General features: G+C 34.2%; 5 protein-coding genes across 6 annotated transcripts; 2 read left to right on the plus strand and 3 right to left on the minus strand.

Annotated features, from left to right (window-relative positions):
• Positions 1 to 196: 196 nt before the first annotated feature.
• LOC104730808 (plant intracellular Ras-group-related LRR protein 8) lies at positions 197 to 3,865 on the minus strand. Its single transcript, XM_010450029.3, has 4 exons — positions 3,209 to 3,865; positions 1,700 to 1,869; positions 1,212 to 1,623; positions 197 to 807 (listed from the first exon to the last, which is right to left on the minus strand). The coding sequence occupies exons 1-4, from the start codon at positions 3,494 to 3,496 to the stop codon at positions 517 to 519; spliced, it is 1,161 nt and encodes a 386-aa protein (XP_010448331.2). The 5' UTR covers positions 3,497 to 3,865; the 3' UTR covers positions 197 to 516.
• Positions 3,866 to 8,221: 4,356 nt separating this feature from the next.
• Positions 8,222 to 9,821, plus strand: LOC104730809 (phosphatidylglycerophosphate phosphatase PTPMT2). The gene is made up of 3 exons (XM_087477839.1): positions 8,222 to 8,622; positions 8,943 to 9,065; positions 9,153 to 9,821. The coding sequence occupies exons 1-3, from the start codon at positions 8,485 to 8,487 to the stop codon at positions 9,342 to 9,344; spliced, it is 453 nt and encodes a 150-aa protein (XP_087333965.1). The 5' UTR covers positions 8,222 to 8,484; the 3' UTR covers positions 9,345 to 9,821.
• Positions 9,822 to 9,853: 32 nt separating this feature from the next.
• On the minus strand, positions 9,854 to 10,822 carry LOC147930261 (uncharacterized). The gene has a single exon (XM_087477840.1). The coding sequence runs from the start codon at positions 10,684 to 10,686 to the stop codon at positions 10,009 to 10,011; it is 678 nt and encodes a 225-aa protein (XP_087333966.1). The 5' UTR covers positions 10,687 to 10,822; the 3' UTR covers positions 9,854 to 10,008.
• Positions 10,823 to 13,033: 2,211 nt separating this feature from the next.
• Positions 13,034 to 15,047, plus strand: LOC104730811 (protein At-4/1-like). Of its 2 annotated transcripts, none has more exons than XM_010450032.3 (8): positions 13,034 to 13,256; positions 13,571 to 13,676; positions 13,760 to 13,815; positions 13,901 to 13,978; positions 14,091 to 14,164; positions 14,238 to 14,371; positions 14,456 to 14,551; positions 14,709 to 15,047. In XM_010450032.3, the coding sequence occupies exons 1-8, from the start codon at positions 13,194 to 13,196 to the stop codon at positions 14,843 to 14,845; spliced, it is 744 nt and encodes a 247-aa protein (XP_010448334.2). In that variant the 5' UTR covers positions 13,034 to 13,193; the 3' UTR covers positions 14,846 to 15,047. The 2 variants fall into 2 exon arrangements, 1 of the variants encoding a protein (XP_010448334.2); XR_015573536.1 differs by having other exon boundaries at positions 13,079 to 13,256; positions 14,448 to 14,551.
• On the minus strand, positions 15,040 to 16,459 carry LOC104730812 (peroxidase 44-like). Its single transcript, XM_010450033.3, has 2 exons — positions 16,174 to 16,459; positions 15,040 to 16,066 (listed from the first exon to the last, which is right to left on the minus strand). Exons 1-2 carry the CDS (start codon positions 16,372 to 16,374, stop codon positions 15,329 to 15,331), a joined length of 939 nt encoding a protein of 312 aa, XP_010448335.1. The 5' UTR covers positions 16,375 to 16,459; the 3' UTR covers positions 15,040 to 15,328.
• Positions 16,460 to 16,998: the final 539 nt, after the last annotated feature.

A 16,998-nucleotide genomic window follows, 5' to 3' on the forward strand; every position in this document is an offset into this window, starting at 1 on the left:
CTTTGTATTTAAGTAATGAATTAACAAGCCAATTGGTCATGATATTTTATCCGATAGCGCACACTATTTAACGAGTTCAACCTATCTATCATTTCGTGGTTTGCCTCCGATCATCTTTGTAACCGGATTCAAACGAGGTCAATATACTCAACTGAGTCAACTCCATCATTTTGGTATGTGAACTGAACCATACGACTGATAGATACATTATAAAAATGCCATCTTCCACTATATACATGGACTACACTATAAGTGTGTCTATGTCATTATTTACAAATGTGTTCAACAAAATTGAACTGAAATACAAGGAAAACGAAAAAAAAATCTATGATACAGATATAACAAAACAAAACAAAACGTGTATACACAAGAATACGATTTTACCCTCACGCCAAGCATGCAAAAACCAATGTACAAAAACATTCACAGTTAAAAACTACATGTATGTAACAGTAGTACTGAAGACGGTTTTGGAATCGTATGTAGACGATTAAAAACACAGAACACACACCTAAGCTAATACCTTGGAGGAGAGAAATACGCGGAGAGTGGAGACAAGAGGCGTCGCGGGTTGAAGAGGGACATGTGTCTCGGGGAGGCGATTCCGTCTATTTGTCGGTAATCAGAGACGTTGATGAAGCCTTGCCTCTCGTCTCCACGGCCAGTTCTCCTCCCCGGAGAAGGGTTCAAGCCGTACTTGACGAGCTTACCAATTCCCCACGACTTTTTTTTGGTCGGAGTTTTCTTATAAGACTCCGTCATCTTCTCGCTCATGTACTGCTTCAATACTTCCAATCCTTGTTCCACCTATTGTAACAGATTATCAAATTTAATCTGTGTCACAAACTTACTTTATTTATATTTATTCGTGTCTCTCAAGTTTCTTGTACTCATGCTAAGTTAGCTTACACATAATATATACAACACCTATTGAAATAATATATATTCAAATAAATATCATATTAGGCGTTGCTTAACACACTATAGATTATAATGCTTGTGAAACAAGTTAAACTATATATAATATTATCATTTGTTGAATGCCTTCTATATATAAAATTAGATATATAGATTATGTTACTTAATCATGATATGTATAATTAATTTTGTATATATTTGTATTAGCCTCGTCGTTCGGTCACCAGTAAATTTATTACAATGCATGTTATTGACCAAAAGAAAACGAATGTTATGAAAGAAAATGTACATACCACTTCAAAAGGTGGGGATATGAGGGGATTGCCCTGGACGGAGAGCTTCTGAATGCGGCGGAGACAGCCGAGGGAGTGTGGTAAAACCGTAATTCCATTGTAACTGACGTCAAGCTCCACGAGAGATATCAACAACCCGACGGAGTAAGGCAATGTCGTCAAGTACTGGAAGTTCTGGCTGACGTTAAGGACCTGAAGGTTCACGAGGTTCTCTAGATCCTCAGGGAGAGAACCAAGTCGGTTTAGCCGTGCGTCAAGCACACGCAGCGACGTCAAGTGGCTAACGGATTGTGGTAACTGGATGATCTTGTTCGAGTTGACGGAGAGCTTGGTCAGATTGGTTAGCTCGAAACCTATCGCGTCTGGGAGCCTTGTAAGCTCGTTGAAGTTGGCGTTCAGCTCTTCCAGCGATCTGCGCGTTTTGTTGCGTTTCGCGTTTGTTGTACATTACTTGGAATATATAGATAATAAGAGATTTGGGATCTTACCGACAATCTTCGATAGTTTTGGGGAGAAACTGGAGATAATTTCCGGAGACATTAAGAAACTTAAGCTTAGAAAGACATCCGATGGAGTTTGGAAGAGTTTTGAGCTGATTGGAGTGCAAATCTAATGCTGACAAATTTAACATTCTTGCTACTAGAGATTCCGGAATTTTCTGCATGAGAAATTAAATTTATGAGTAATACAATCTTAAGTTTTAAGTGAGACACAAGTACACTACACTATCTTCAAACTCGATTATAATCTTTTACTTTTTTACCGGTTCATCAATCAAAATATACAATTTATATATCTTTTGATGAGGTTAAATTTTTCCTTTTATCAAGACAATATTATACTACTATTCGGTGTAAGAGGACAGAAAAGTTTAGGATCAACTCGTATTTAATGCTATTTCATTTGATACTTAGTATACTTGCGTATAACACAGCTATGTAACGGGGAAAATGAACACCTGTGGCTTAGTTGCTTATGCACGCGCAGACGTATGAGTAAATAAAAACGAATATGCTTTATAAGGTTCGAGTTGACCTAAGTAATTTTTTGTGTAAACCATATTATATATCGTGATGCAAACTCACACATATTTATTATATATATGGCAGATATTTTTATGATTTTAAAGTTCTAGTAAACAATTTCTCCAGTACTTCTGGCAAAACTTGTTTTATCCGTAACCTCTTTTTTTTTTTTTGTCTTGTTAGAAATATAATTAAGTTTTCCTTTCCTGAAACAAAACAGGAAGTGACAAAAGATCGCAGATATATATAACATTGACTAAACAACATGATTTTCGCTGTTTACTACAAAATAGTGTATATATTATGATTCTGACATATGGAGTTTATGTGTGTACACATTCATCCTTTAGCAATATTTTGTCTGATTTGATTTTCTAACGAATCATGCATGAGAAGTTTCCTTGCTTCACTTTCTCTACAATCTTTTTAATTTATTTATTTTAGTTACCGACAATCCCTCGTGATTTAATTAGAACCCACAAGGCCACAACTTTAAATTAAACTGGTTAATCAAAACGCCTTAACTAATTATTATATCCATGGTTCCTTGTCTTTTGAGTAGTCTCTAAAAACCAAAAAAAAAAAAAATACATATATATCTAAGAGTCGACGAATAGCTCACGTAATTGTAATTTCATTTTCTCAACTTAAGAACTATATTATTTTCACGTACGTTCTTTAAATTGCTAAATTATTATATCGTACTTTAAAATATATTTATGAGCTAATTATGAAAAGACCATGTTTTCAAAGGTACTGTGGAAACATATATAGAATTCAAGTACGTACTTTTGGTATTTTTGTAATTAAAAAAAAAGTTATTTCGGTTACAAGTTGTTGTTGGGGTTTTAATAATTTAAAATATTAATGAAGAAATATGGCTATTTCCATAAGAAAAAGTGTTTATTTATTATATCAACGATGAAAATTCAAAACTATTACGAAGATATTGATCAGACATAAGTATATTACCTGAATATTGTTGTTGGAAAGATCGAGTTTGGAGATTGAAGCTAAGTTGATAGAAGAGGCAGAGAGAGATGCCAAGGACATGCCGCTAAGATCCAGAGTCTTGAGACTCTGACGGCGATCTCCTTTTTCAGCCGCCGCAGCAGCTGCACCACCGTCAATGGCCGACACACTTCTCCTCGTCATAATTTTCTTTTGTGGAGTATTATTGTTTAGTCCCCTCTTATTGTAATTCTTCATCATCGCCGTCGTCGTCATTGTCATCTGATTCATCTGCTCGTAACCCATCATATCTTCCTATGTTTATGTGTATTTGCATGTATATGTGTATACACACACACAAAAGTATAGAACCCACAAATTAAAGAGAGAACGATGGGGAAAGAGAGAGCGAGAGAGAGGTTGTGATCAAGATATGTGTTTTATAAATGAGTAGAAACTGTAACCTATTTATATATATGATGATAACTGATAAAGATATTGAATAGAGAGAGAGAGAGTTGAAGATTGAAATGGAGTTGAAGACCGAGATGGAAGATATGTACGGATGATAAGAGAAGGGCTTGGCGTTGAAAACTTGAAGTTCTCTCTCTCTCTCTAGATTTTTTTTTTTTTTTTTTTTTTTTGTATTGAGTAATGAGTATATTAATTTATCAATTTACTTTTTGGCTCTCTCTCTATATCTTTTATATATCCAATTAAATGGTTATATACAAAGTAAAACTGAACCTAACTTTCTTCTGGTTATACAAAAATTAAAAAACTAATTTTCAACATATCTTTATGTGAATGTTACATAAGAGCTAACTACATATAAACAAACAATCATGCATGTTTCATATTTGAAATTTCAATTTCAATACGTGAACTATTTTAATTCAAATATATAGCATATATATTTAATTTGATTGCTTGCTTGCTTTGTATTTTTTAGTTTGTTAACGTTTTGGCACACACACAGAAATTCCAAACAATTGTAATAAATAAATAAATAAAACATGAAACAGAAAACGTTAATACATATATATACTTTTTTTGATTCAGATTGTAATAACCATGTGCGAAGCGAGGAAATTAAAATTAGTCAAATGATTAAATAAAAGCCACACATTAGAATTGAATTCGTGACTAACTGACAATGAAACTCAGAAAATTTACCCCACAACAAATTACATACAAACAAAAGTTTATAGATTTGATATAGGGGTCACACAGGTCATTTGACCCCACTAATCTCTAAAGTGACTCCGCAACTATAAAATATATAACCACCACCTATGAAATTAGATACTAATATATAGTACTATAAGTCTATAAGTTAAAGGATTTGTTAGGACGATATTTTTGTTAGAGACTTGTCATCTATTTTCTCGACATTATAATACATATTCAATTGTTAAATACATTAAACTATGATCAAAAGATATGTCCGAGAAGGGAAGTGAAGGTACGGCCCCGTAAAGCTGTACGCCACGTCATCAACTTGAATAAGTCAACTTCTCTCAAAAGGGTTGACTTCAATTTGTACCGCGAATCTCGCATGTCGCCACCCGATCTATTATTTTTTTCGTTTGTTGAAAGAAAAAAGCTAATCAGATAAATTTTGAGAAATATATTGTAATCATATCAAAGGTTTTTTAGTTGCACCGTCTGATTTATATAGTTTTAGTAAACTTGGCGGTTTGCAAAATATAATTAAGAATTCTACAATTTTGATCATATCAAATCCATGTTGACGATTATAGAATAATGTTAACTCAGGGATAAACATTAATTCTTGGAGAATGTAAATAGGGTTGTGGCAGGTATATACCTGGTTGGCTGATTCTTGGGATATTTTGGCCGATTTTGAGATACGTGAAACTCCTTTTTGCTGGCCGATGTCTATTACATATATGATATATCGATTATCCAAAAGCAAATACATGAACATGTCCACATGCCGTCCATATATACCACGTACCCTATCCATGCATAGTACGTACGTATACTATTGGCAGTTTATGTGTTTTCATCAGTTGAGGATAATCATCAAATCCTCTTCTTATTTTTTATTTATGTCTTCATGAATTACGTCAAATTTTGAAATTTGAAACTAATCCATATAAAAGTCACCGTATGACTTCATATATCGGGGACCAACAGTTCTTTTCAACAGAAGAATATGGTGATTTCATAACCTTATCGCATTATATATGTTTGAATTTTGCATTTTAACAAGTTGCCTTTTTTTCTTTTTGGTGTCAATCACAAAGCTTTTTAAATACAACAATATTACTAGAAGCCAAAGATTAGTCTTAATTATATAAAACCCACCACTAAAACTGATTATAGTGTATAAAACAAAAGGCGAATGAGATGGGTTTAAGCGCCCACAGAAATATGAGCACATGGGAAATGGTATACGCCAAGCTACCATTAAGTTTATTATTCTCCTCGCAATTATGGTTTAGTTTTTGTTGTGTCTATCGGAATTATAATAGATTAATATCGCTATTTGTTCTTATGCAATTCTAATAATTAATGATCTCTACTAGACCGCAATGTGTTCCTCCTCGAGAAGATTCCAATTAAAAAATACGTGACATAATTTTCTTCAACAGCTACGGAAGTTGACCGTAACTTTTTAAAACCTTTATCAGCATTTTATAAAATTAGAGATTTAATCTTTGATAGGAGAGAGAGCTTATATATATTGAAAACACACATTAAGCTGTTTATCTATTCTATTAGTTCCATTATATTTAATTAATTAAGTAACCGCTGTTTATTTGCTACTTGCAATTAACTTTGCAAGTATGTATATTTTGCTTGTAAGACATAACTACCTACCCACGATATCTTTAATTAGCCGTTGATTTGTCATCCAATTAGTTTATAAATATCTTATTTTAATATCATCTACAAACTATAAATGATTAAACCACTTGATAACGATGTGGAAGAAACTATCTCGAGACTAAAACGGTATACATCAGGTAGAACAGGAGTTCCATTTGAGTGAATACAATTTTCCATTATAGAGTTTTGATATATTTTGAATTTTGTCTAGTATATATGGTTAATTTACACATTCACTTATAAAGCTCTTATCCAACGAAAAACAGAAATGCAAAATCTGTAGTTTATTTTTCATACATATAGTCAGAGAGAAACATAATTTAATTTTATAGATAATTTAATTTTATAGATATTCCATAGATAATTTAATTTTTATAGATAATTTAATTTAATTTTACATATAAACATAATTTAATTTTATAGATATTCCATACTTCATGTTATATAGAAGTGGATAGTACTATCATCCAAATGAAAGATTAAAGTAGATGGTTTTCTTTTCCTTGGAAGTGAAACCAAAATAGAATAATTTTCTAAAATGGGAAAAAGAGAAGAGAAGAAATGGTAAATAGTTGACAAACAAAAAAAAAAATAACTGAAATGCTTTTTATTTTTTTTGATGAAATGTGTAATTGATTGATCGAATGGGAAAAGTTATGTACAAGAGGAGAGTTTGGCTAATGCTTTACAATAAATTAAAAGAGTATCCATAGGTTATTCAAACAGGTCGACAATCCTTCAAAAGCTTCCCTTGACAAGTGGAGAGACCATTAACCATCGCAGAAGCTAGAGAGGAAATCCGATTCCTGACTAGTCTGTCAATACATTTAATCATCTGAGGAGGTGACGTGAAGCCCTTAGCATGAATTCTTGTGTTCCGCTCATTGCATAGATGATAAATAGTAATCTGAAAACACAACCGGAGAAGTATGTCTTGCTTTGCCCACACCACATCGCTCCAACCCATTAATGGGTTATGAGTACGTAGCTGATCCCACGTGGATCTCGTGGAGAAAAAAATCTCTGAAATCACCCTCACCATGCTGCCATAGAAATGTATCAGGGCCATGCAGGTGAGCTATGATCAGTACCATATGTGCAGGACGTGTCCGTCTCAGTCTCCAGCCATTAGGACCCGAAGCATCCTTAACCATCGTATGAATCGGAATACCAAGAAGACGTGGCCCTGCTGGACCAGTAAGATCAATGAGCCTAACCATAGGGAGCCACTGATCCAGCCAAAAAGATAAATGCTTATTAGTTATTACTATCTCTTATTTGTTAGCGGGTTTAAGTATTGTATTCGTCTTTGTACTAAACTTGGATGAAGTAACATAAAACTATTGTGAACAAAAACGTTGAAATGCTTATCCACAAATAATAGCATAAATTATACTCCTTCCGTTCTAATTTAGTTGTCGTTTTAGGATTAAATTTTTGTTTCATATTAGTTGTCGTTTTAGATTTTCAATGCAGATGTTTGATGAATATTCCAATTTTATCCCTGCTGTTTTAAAGTTTTAACCAATGAAAAAATTATAAAATATATTAATGAAGGGCAAAACATAAAATTTAATAGTTTCCTTAATCTGTGTGCAAAAACCTTAAACGAAAGTTAAACTAGAACGGAGGGAGTATAACTGTGACATGTCTCTAAAGATGGAAATGCTTATCTATAAATAATAGCTTAAATATCACCGAACCTTGATGCAAAGCAACTAATCTTTTACAAAAGTAAATTCTAGAACTGTGATATGTCTTTAAAGATTTTATATTTGTAGAATTTAGTTTTAGTGTTAAGAACTTAAGATTTTGAAATCTCATAAAAATTGTGGAATCACATTTAAGAATCAAAATAGCTAAAACCTTGTTGTTTAATCAATAAATAGTGGACACAAATTAGAATAATCTCTTGTGAATTATGAGCCACTATAAATATCCATCATAGATTATATATTTGTAAAAATGAATGTCTTTATAATGTAACATGAGCTAGAAATGAAAACAACGAAGACAAAAGTAAAACTTAAACATAATAAACTTTATTTAAAAAAACAGAACCACTTATTTCATCAAGGCCATATTTATTGGGGGATCACCCCATGTGATCTTAGTCTTTTTAAAATTAAAATTTAATGAATAGTACCCATAAGATCAGTCCAACTGATCTTGAATAAGATCAGTTCTTCAACTGATCTAAAGGTGACGTGTCACCTGCTAAACGAAAGTTGCGTTTTATTTTTTCATTTTCTTCGAAAGTTTCGTTTTTATTTTTTCTTCTTCTTCTCTCGCAAACCTCGAGCAGGCGAAACGGCGAGATTTTTTTCCCTCACCGTCGTCTCCTCTGTCGGGCCATTGAAACACCGGGGCGACCGTCTCCTCGTCGACCGCAGCGATCATCACGAAACGACAACGTTTCGAGGAAGAAGAAGAAGAATATGGGTTCTAAAGTCGATAAAACAAAGAGAGCTCTAATCGGAGCTGGTGGTCGGATCCTGTTTTACCCAACTCTTTTTTACAACCTCGTCCGCTTCAAACTCCAGTCTCAGTTCCGATGGTGGGATCAAACCGATGAGGTCTTTTGATTTTTTTGTTAATTTGATTTCCTGAGAAAGTGAGCAAGTTCCTATTTTTAGTTTCTGATCACTAGATTCTACTAGACTTTTTGCTATTGAGATTCAAAGGACATAACTTTATAGCATTAGGAAATAGGAATCTGAATTTGACTGGAACGTTAAGCAATTTTGGTGTTAAAGGTCAGATTTTTCAGACTATCTTAAAGTCAGGATTGTTTCTGTCTGTGTAGTTATGCAGTAGACTGTTGAAATTTGAGCTCTTTCTTCAAATCTTTCTGATTCATAAAGCTTTTTTGTTTTTGTTTTGTGTGTGTGTTCAGTATCTTCTGATGGGAGCTGTTCCATTTCGTAAGGATGTTTCGAGACTAAAACATCTAGGTGTTGGTGGCGTAATCACTCTTAATGAACCTTTTGAGACTCTGGTACCATCTTCTTTGTACAATGTAGGTTCTTCAATCCCCCCTCCGAAGTCTTGTGTTTTTAAAATCCGTTTGTGGAGTATTTTGATGATTTCAAAATTGTTTTTAAAGGCTTATGAAATGGAGCATCTAGTGATACCAACATGTGATTACTTGTTTGCTCCTTTGATTGCTGACATAACTCGAGCCGTTAACTTCATTCACAGTGAGTGTTATGTGATGTTGTGCTTCTCTTTTACCCTTATTTGCATTTGGTCCGGTTGCTTACTATGTGCATTCCCTTTTTATGTAACAAGTTACTGAATCAACCGTTTATTCGGTACTAAGTAGAGTAGTTATGATGATCATATCTCACCTTTCCCTCATGTATTCTGCATTAAGTAGATTAGTTAGTTCGATGGTATCTAGCCTTTTCTTCATGCGTCAACCCAATAATGTAGCTAGTTTAGACAATTCAGGCTCTGTGTCTGATCCCGAAACTCCTGGTTGCTGCAACCCAAAGACTCTGCTTTTACTTAAACCATCTGATGATCTTATGGACCTAATAAGCTTTGATGATGAACGAAAAACTAAGAATGACAAAGACTGCAGTAATGAAGAGACAGACACTGCAGCTCGTGGTTCTTCATCATCTGAGTAGGTTTCAGTAATGGCTAAGTATGTATCTTTTGTAAATGTAATGTTTGACATTCAAAGTTTGGTTGAGTTGCAAAATCTTTTGTAAATGTAATGTTTGACATTCAAAGTTTAGTATTAAATATTTTTAAATTATTTATTAAACATTAATCTATGTATTTATTAAATATTTTAAATTTTTATAAGAATATTATATTATTAAATCTTAAGATCTTATACATGTTCTCCCAATAACTAACTTCTTAACAAAAGTTCTTAAGACCTGATCTTACAATATTTCTTCTCTAAGATCACCCTCACCTGATCCCCCTATAAACATGCCCTTATAGCTTCAGTTTCTTCTAAAACTTTGTCCTCCGGTTTGATCTTTGTTGATCTTATGAGATTTACCATGAACCTCTTGATGATGAACCCTAAGTCTTTTCTTGCTCTCCTGGTTAATATCGCTCCTACAATGAAATTGCAGATGTGCATGCAATATTTGTGATGTATCAAACAAACAGTTGCACTTGAGACATATAAATGAGGCGTCATTTTGGTAGGGTAGGTTGTGTATCCATTCTACGCTTTCATTATCGTCAGTGCCTTCGCCTTCCTCGTAATTAACATAGTCGCCAGTTTCTAGATCATAAGACCCAATCATTTTGTGAATTTTCTTCACCAGCGAACCATCTTTGGGAACAGACATCTCATGATGGCAATTTGAAGATATCGAGTCTTGTTGGAAACAAAAGTAATCGATGGGATTAGGGGTGAAGGTTTGATAGCGTTCATCAAATATATTTTGAAGCTGATGAGATGTAGAATTCCAAATGGTTGGATTAGAAGTATTAAAAACTTGAGAAGCTGCAACAAAATCTGAGATTTGAGCAGTGCAAGGCATACGGAAAGGGGAAACCATATTGCATCTCATCTGATGATCAGCCATACTGGAATTGTTGATTCTTAAAGACGATGAAGAAATTTGTGAATCATGACAACAAGGATAACCAAAAGATGGAGGAAACATATTGGCATGATTTGTGATATCAGGAGTAACGAAGATATTGGACTGGTGGTGATTCCTCAAATTTGAGTTATTTTGGATGGGAGCAAAAGCATTGTGGTTCACAGTGTAATCACTGTAAAGATTGAACTCATTTGGGACTAAAGACATCTTGAAGAAGAGAGTACTGTGCTTTACATTTATGCATATCTATCTATTTATATTATTACCTACACCTTACTAAAAATGCTAACTTAGAGAAAAAAATACCAAAAGAAGAAATAAATTTATGCACATAAGGAAACAAGTATATCATGTTGACTGTCATACAATATCTTTCTATGAAAATATTTAATTACTTATTTTTCTATATTTCTAAATGGAAGGTCTCTATTTCAAAAATGTATATGTATTTCTTACTTATTTTGGTTGCGTCAGTTGTAGATAGTATAGATATCTTTCTTTAGTTATCTCTATTTCATCCCAAGTGACAAAGAGGGCGGTCGAAGAAAACTTCACAATTTCTTGTTTTTGACAGCTGTCGGGTCTTCGTCTCGTGTTATAACGACTCTTTTTGAATCATAATAGTTGTCCTTATCTAAGGTTTGTTTACGGTGGGATTTCTCACTGACATTATCTCTGGTTGAGAACCGATGAATTTTCTCCACACTATTTGTATGAAGATAATCATTTGGGTTTTCGATCCTAGAATCAAAAAGTCAACTTTCTCCTTTGTAGGAATTGACTTTCGCATGCTTTGTATTGGTCTCTTACTTTCGATGACATATTGACATCCATGGTATGATGATGATGTTCTCTCTTTCTATCGATTGAAAATTTTAGTTATAATGAAAAGAGAAACTATGATCACAAATCGGCAAAGACGCGTAAATGTGATCCAGAACCATTTCAAGCAACATTTTAGTGTATTGATTTAATCAAAAGTGATGTAGAAAGCATTTAAGAGTTTCATGTGTTAGCCTTTTGCCAATATACAAAGAGGGTACTTAACAGATATTATCAATTGTATGTAATGCTTCAGTTAAGAAAGCATGATCCCTTCCATTTTTTCATCACAATTGTATTCGATTTCTTTTACTTGTTTCAATGGTTATTTTTGAATCATTCATGTAACATTTTAACGATAATATAACTGCTAGTCGTTAATATATATATATATATATTATATTTCATCAAAGTGATAAGTTTAAATTAATTTTAATATTTTTTATTAGAATTATTTTGTATGAATAATAATTATTATTGGAACCTTTTTTGTTCAGATATATATAAGTTAGCGAGAAAAAAATATGTTCAACAATATAAATAAAGACGCCTCCAGCCTAGTCCGGACATATACGTTCTATAAGCATTTTCATAATGCTTGTGCATCTTAGTATCAATAAGGGAGTTGACAAACCCAATGGATAGAAGATTGTTGCAAAGTTCTTGATACCATACGCGAGGAGCCTGTTTTAAATCATAAAGTGTTTTGTTAAGATAACACACATGATGCGGTTTAGCGGAATTTACAAACCTAGGAGGCTGGGAAACATAGACCTCATCAGTCAATGTACCTTGCAGGAAAGCGTTGTTAACATCAAGTTGGCATATGTCCCAAGAGCAATTCACAGCGACCTCCAAGACAGTTCGTATCGTCGTTGATTTCACGATGGGACAGAAGGTCTCAGAGTAGTTGACGCCTTGCTGTGGGTGAAAACCTTTGGCCATAAATCTTGCCTTATACTTGTCCACGGAACCATCTGGAAAATATATAGTTGTAAACACCCATCTATTGCCAACAACATTCTGTTATTAACATTTTAACGATAATATAACTGATTGACATTAAAATATATATATATATATATATATATAATCAAAATGATAAGTTTAAATTACATTTAGTATAATTTTTCTATTAAGAATTATTTTGTATGAATAATAATTAATATTGCAACATTTTTTGTTCAGATATATAAGTTAGCGAGAAAAAATCTGTTCAACAATATAAATAATGACGCTTCACGCCTAGTCTGTACATATACGTTCTATAAGCATTTTAATAATGCTTGTGCATCTTACTATCTTAGTATCAAAAACATGATCAAAACTAAAATATAGTGACCTTATATGATTTGAATAATATTTTCATTCAATCTTTAAAAAAAAAAAAATAGATTATTAAATTAAATGATAAACGATCAATTTTTTTATTTGGGAGGCGTATTATCACACTATTAAATCGTTGTATTTGTTTCGTTAAAATTAGTATTTTTTTTTTTTTGGACAAACATTTCGTTTAAATTAGTAAAAAAGTGCTTTTTATTCAATGAGAATAATTGTTTTGTCAATGATCATCGGATTTAGCGGACCTGTTAGGTGAAAAACAACACGATCCAGATGATGGCATAGACGGCCCATATTGCTCAACACATCCAATTTGAAACCCCCAAACGCTTTTTTTTGGGTTCATCTCTCTCTCTCTCTTTCTCTCGCGTTTACGCATTCGAAAACTCAAATCTAAAATCATGGCGGCAACAAGCGATGAGCAGATGAATTCGCTTCTTTCAAGTTTCGATCAGATCTACGAGGTGATGAATTTTCGTATCGAATTCTCTCTTTCCCATCGCTTCTTCGCTTGCTGCTTCCACTACCATTCTCAGTTCTGTATCGTTTCTCAATAGTAGAAAACTTCAAAATCTAGTCTCGATTTGAATTCGATTATGAGTTATCTTCATCTGGAATCAAATCGATTTCTATCACCTTCTCTAATCGAACCGATTTTGGAAGCGAAATCTGAAAATTTCGATCTGCTCATGTTGTGAAATTAAACTATGCTATTCTGAAAATTTTTGGAGTTTCCTTTGATTTGATTACATAGCTCACGATTTTGTGTTTATCTTAGGATTATAAAAGCGGATTGAATGAGATCAATGTTTACAGATCAAAGAACAATGTTGATACAAGCAGAAGAGAGGTTCTTGAGATTACTAACAAAACTCTTAAAGAAGGTTTGGTTGATTCTGGTTTAGTTTTAGCTTAAGTATTTGTTGAGGTATCTAAATTGTTTTAAACTCGAATTTGGAATCTGCAGAGAACGAAAGGCTGAAGAAGCTTTACACAGATTCGCTTAGCAATTTTGCTGATCAGGTTGTTCTCCGCTTTTGTAGTGCTTCCTTTTGTGATAGAACATAACAAAACGTTCTATGTGTCTATGGTTTGGAGATAAATACAGCTTGAGCATCGTACTAAGTGTCACAGCTTGAAAGAAGAATTGAAGAGAGTGATTGATGAAAACAAAAGCAAAGAACATGTGAGCTTTTTAGATTTTTTATACTTGGTCAAAGAATTTTTTCTTTGTGCTTTGAAACTGAAGATGATGCTTGGATCGTTTCTAGTTTTGAGATATTTGTAAGCTGTGGCAGGAACATAGGAATGCTTTTGAATCACTTAGGCAGAAGCATGTAACAAAGGTTGAAGAGTTAGAGAACAAAATCAGGTTAAAAATGCCCATTTTACAACTGTTAATGTATCTGATCTTTTTGGTTAACTACCACAACTTTTGTGTACAGGAGCCTTTTGGTTGAAAAAGCAACAAACGATATGGTAATCGATAGGCTTCGCCAAGACTTGACAGCTAACAAATCTCATATTCAAGCAATGTCTAAGAAACTGGATCGAGTAGTTTCTGAAGTGGAATGCAAGTGTAAGACTCGACCACCTGACTGACCTCCAATTGTACTTTTAAGTTTGTGTTTTCATTACGGTTCCTGATGTAATAGTTTGATAGATAAACTCGAGATTCAGGATCTAAAGGACTGCCTTCTAATGGAACAAGAAGAGAAATATGATATCAGTAACAAACTTCAGAGTCTCCAGAAGGAATGTAAGTGTTTATTCCTCTTCACTAACTCAGCGTCCGGAAAAAGTGATAGATTGGTTTGGTTTGATCAGGTTTCATTAGCAAGAATAAGAGTCCACATAACTTCTTAAGTCAGTATGTTGTAAAACTAATTACTGGTACCTTTATATATTATTTGCAGTGGTTATTAGTAGAACGTCAATAGCTGAACAGCAGAGGGATACAAATTCAAATCGACAGGTAGAGACATTGAAACAGAAGCTAATGAAACTGCGAAAAGAGAATGAGATCCTTAAACGGAAACTATCTTCTTCATAGAACAGCCAGGAAACAGACACTTAACCGTTCTGTCTTTCAACGAGTAAGTTCCATGAACCCAAAGCACTTTCTTTAAAATATACTCTTGTGGATGATGCAGTTGAAAACATACTCCAGAACCTATAGTTGCCATCTTAACAGGCATATATAAAACATGAAACTGAATAAACCATACATATATTGCTAATAGAAACTTTAAAAAGACTAAGTTATTTTTAATTCAGTTTACAAGAAATTGGACTCTTTAAGACGGCATTATCCATTAACCATTGTTATCCAAAAAATAATAGATTTAAGAAGAGAGTAAGCACACAAAAACAATACATAGTCAATGCAACACGAGATTCAATATTTAGGGAAAAGTAAACATTATACCGGAACAAGCACACTTTCCGATTTGATTTGTAAGAAAAGCACACAAAACATATGAATGATTCCGCCGGATCTCTCCATGAATAAAAAGTAATTAAAAAAAGTGTAGAATCAACGTCCGTTGTTGAAGACTCTGCAGTTTCTCCTGATCTCACCAGAACGTCCCGTAAGAACCTTAATGGTGCCCATTTTCACCATTGCCTGAGCGAATCTCTGTCTAAAGAGTGCATTGCTTGATGCAAAACTCGACACAATCCCACGGGTTGATCTATCGAGACCCAAGTTTTGGTCAATTCTTAGGATTCCTCTTTGACGTCGGATCTCTCCATAGATTGCATTATCCACGATAAATGGAGTCCTTTGGTCCAAAAACACTGATGGGTCATTAGGGGCACGACATGTGTTCCTCAACCTAGCATTTAATGTGCGGTCCATTGAAGGGTCGGCAAGCCTGTCCTGGAAGAGACTGCAATGTGCAACACCGACGCTGTGGCCACCACCAATAAGTGTAACCATATCGTTCACATTCATACCTTGAGCTGCAAATAACTGGATCGATGCGCCAACCGGTATTGTTGGTCCGGGCAAGTTGACGTCATTGGGGCTTGACCTTAATCCATCACGTCTTCCTGTTGGTACTGAGAACCTTGGACCACCAGCTAATGCCACCGAGTCTCTGGTGGCAAGAGTTACAATGTCTGCGCATGAGACTGTTCGAGGGCACGCAGCCTCGAGCTGTCTCTTAGCTTCATCAATGACCTCGTATCCTCTCACGCTTGCATTTGGTCCGGTGCTTTTCTCTGATGGCCTTCCGGGTCTTGGGTCGATCAAGAGGGAAGCATCACAACCCTACACAACCATTTAAAACATTGCTTGATTAATGTTATGTCTCAATATTAGCTAGCTTTTGATTTCTACATGTCTCAATATACATAAACTAGGAGAAGCTTACTAACCCTAACAAAGCAATCATGAAAATGCATACGAAGAAATGCTGCAGTAATGGAACGGTCACGGCGGAAACGGTTGGCAACAACATTAGCAACGATAGATTCAGCGCGAGGGCATGAACGGCCGTAGAACCCAAATCGAAGCTGCGCTAAAGCAGAAGGAACAAGGAAACAGAAAAGGAAAAACAAAGCTGTGATTGCCCTCATTTCGTATGATGAGCTAGCTCTTACTTTCCCCCTGTAAAAACTTAGAAATACTTGTGTTATTTCTAAGTTTTGGTGATGCAGTTGTTCGTGCCCGTTAGATGCATATTTATATGTAAATTTGGAGACAAGACATTGTCAAAGCGAATGTTTCATTTAGAGGACGTGCATAGGGTAAATGTGGATACATTGGAAATTGATGGTTGAAAGGAATATACATTGTAGTAGTTGTTCTTTGTTAATGTCTTTTAAAAAATGTTGAAGTTCGTCCTCCACACGTCAAAAGTTTGATACTGGCCAACTTGGAATATATTTTGAACAATTTGCGTTCAATATATTCTGTCGATTTCGGGAAAGGGTACGTACCATTTCTACTTCGAGATGCTGACTCATTAAGATATGCTACTGTTTTGTGATACCTTTTTGGATCCATTTCAGACTTTTCAGTCTTTCAGATATATATAAAAAAAAAGTTGTAAAATAAAATTCTGCAAGAATTGGTTCTTGTGGTACACGAAACTAAAAATAAGATGGAAACAAATAAAGGTAAAGGCAACGAAGATTTGATGATTAGACTTCATTAGCCCATTCAATTTACATTCACTTCTAATGAAAAATCTATTGTCC

This window comes from Camelina sativa, chromosome 12 (genome assembly GCF_030686135.1).
Source record: "Camelina sativa cultivar CO46 ecotype springtype chromosome 12, ASM3068613v1".
Taxonomy (NCBI): domain Eukaryota; kingdom Viridiplantae; phylum Streptophyta; class Magnoliopsida; order Brassicales; family Brassicaceae; genus Camelina; species Camelina sativa.

Coding starts and splice junctions, on each gene's coding strand:
- LOC104730811 (XM_010450032.3), top strand. CDS start 13,194: ATGGCGGCAACAAGCGATGAGCAGATGAATTCGCTTCTTTCAAGTTTC. Junction 13,979..14,090: donor AAAACAAAAGCAAAGAACAT/GTGAGCTTTTTA, acceptor AAGCTGTGGCAG/GAACATAGGAATGCTTTTGA. Junction 14,165..14,237: donor GAGTTAGAGAACAAAATCAG/GTTAAAAATGCC, acceptor TTTTGTGTACAG/GAGCCTTTTGGTTGAAAAAG.
- LOC147930261 (XM_087477840.1), bottom strand. CDS start 10,686: ATGTTTCCTCCATCTTTTGGTTATCCTTGTTGTCATGATTCACAAATT.
- LOC104730812 (XM_010450033.3), bottom strand. CDS start 16,374: ATGAGGGCAATCACAGCTTTGTTTTTCCTTTTCTGTTTCCTTGTTCCT. Junction 16,067..16,173: donor TTCATGATTGCTTTGTTAGG/GTTAGTAAGCTT, acceptor ATGGTTGTGTAG/GGTTGTGATGCTTCCCTCTT.
- LOC104730809 (XM_087477839.1), top strand. CDS start 8,485: ATGGGTTCTAAAGTCGATAAAACAAAGAGAGCTCTAATCGGAGCTGGT. Junction 8,623..8,942: donor GGTGGGATCAAACCGATGAG/GTCTTTTGATTT, acceptor GTGTGTGTTCAG/TATCTTCTGATGGGAGCTGT. Junction 9,066..9,152: donor TACCATCTTCTTTGTACAAT/GTAGGTTCTTCA, acceptor TTGTTTTTAAAG/GCTTATGAAATGGAGCATCT.
- LOC104730808 (XM_010450029.3), bottom strand. CDS start 3,496: ATGATGGGTTACGAGCAGATGAATCAGATGACAATGACGACGACGGCG. Junction 1,870..3,208: donor TTTCCAACAACAATATTCAG/GTAATATACTTA, acceptor TTTCTCATGCAG/AAAATTCCGGAATCTCTAGT. Junction 1,624..1,699: donor AAAACTATCGAAGATTGTCG/GTAAGATCCCAA, acceptor CAAAACGCGCAG/ATCGCTGGAAGAGCTGAACG.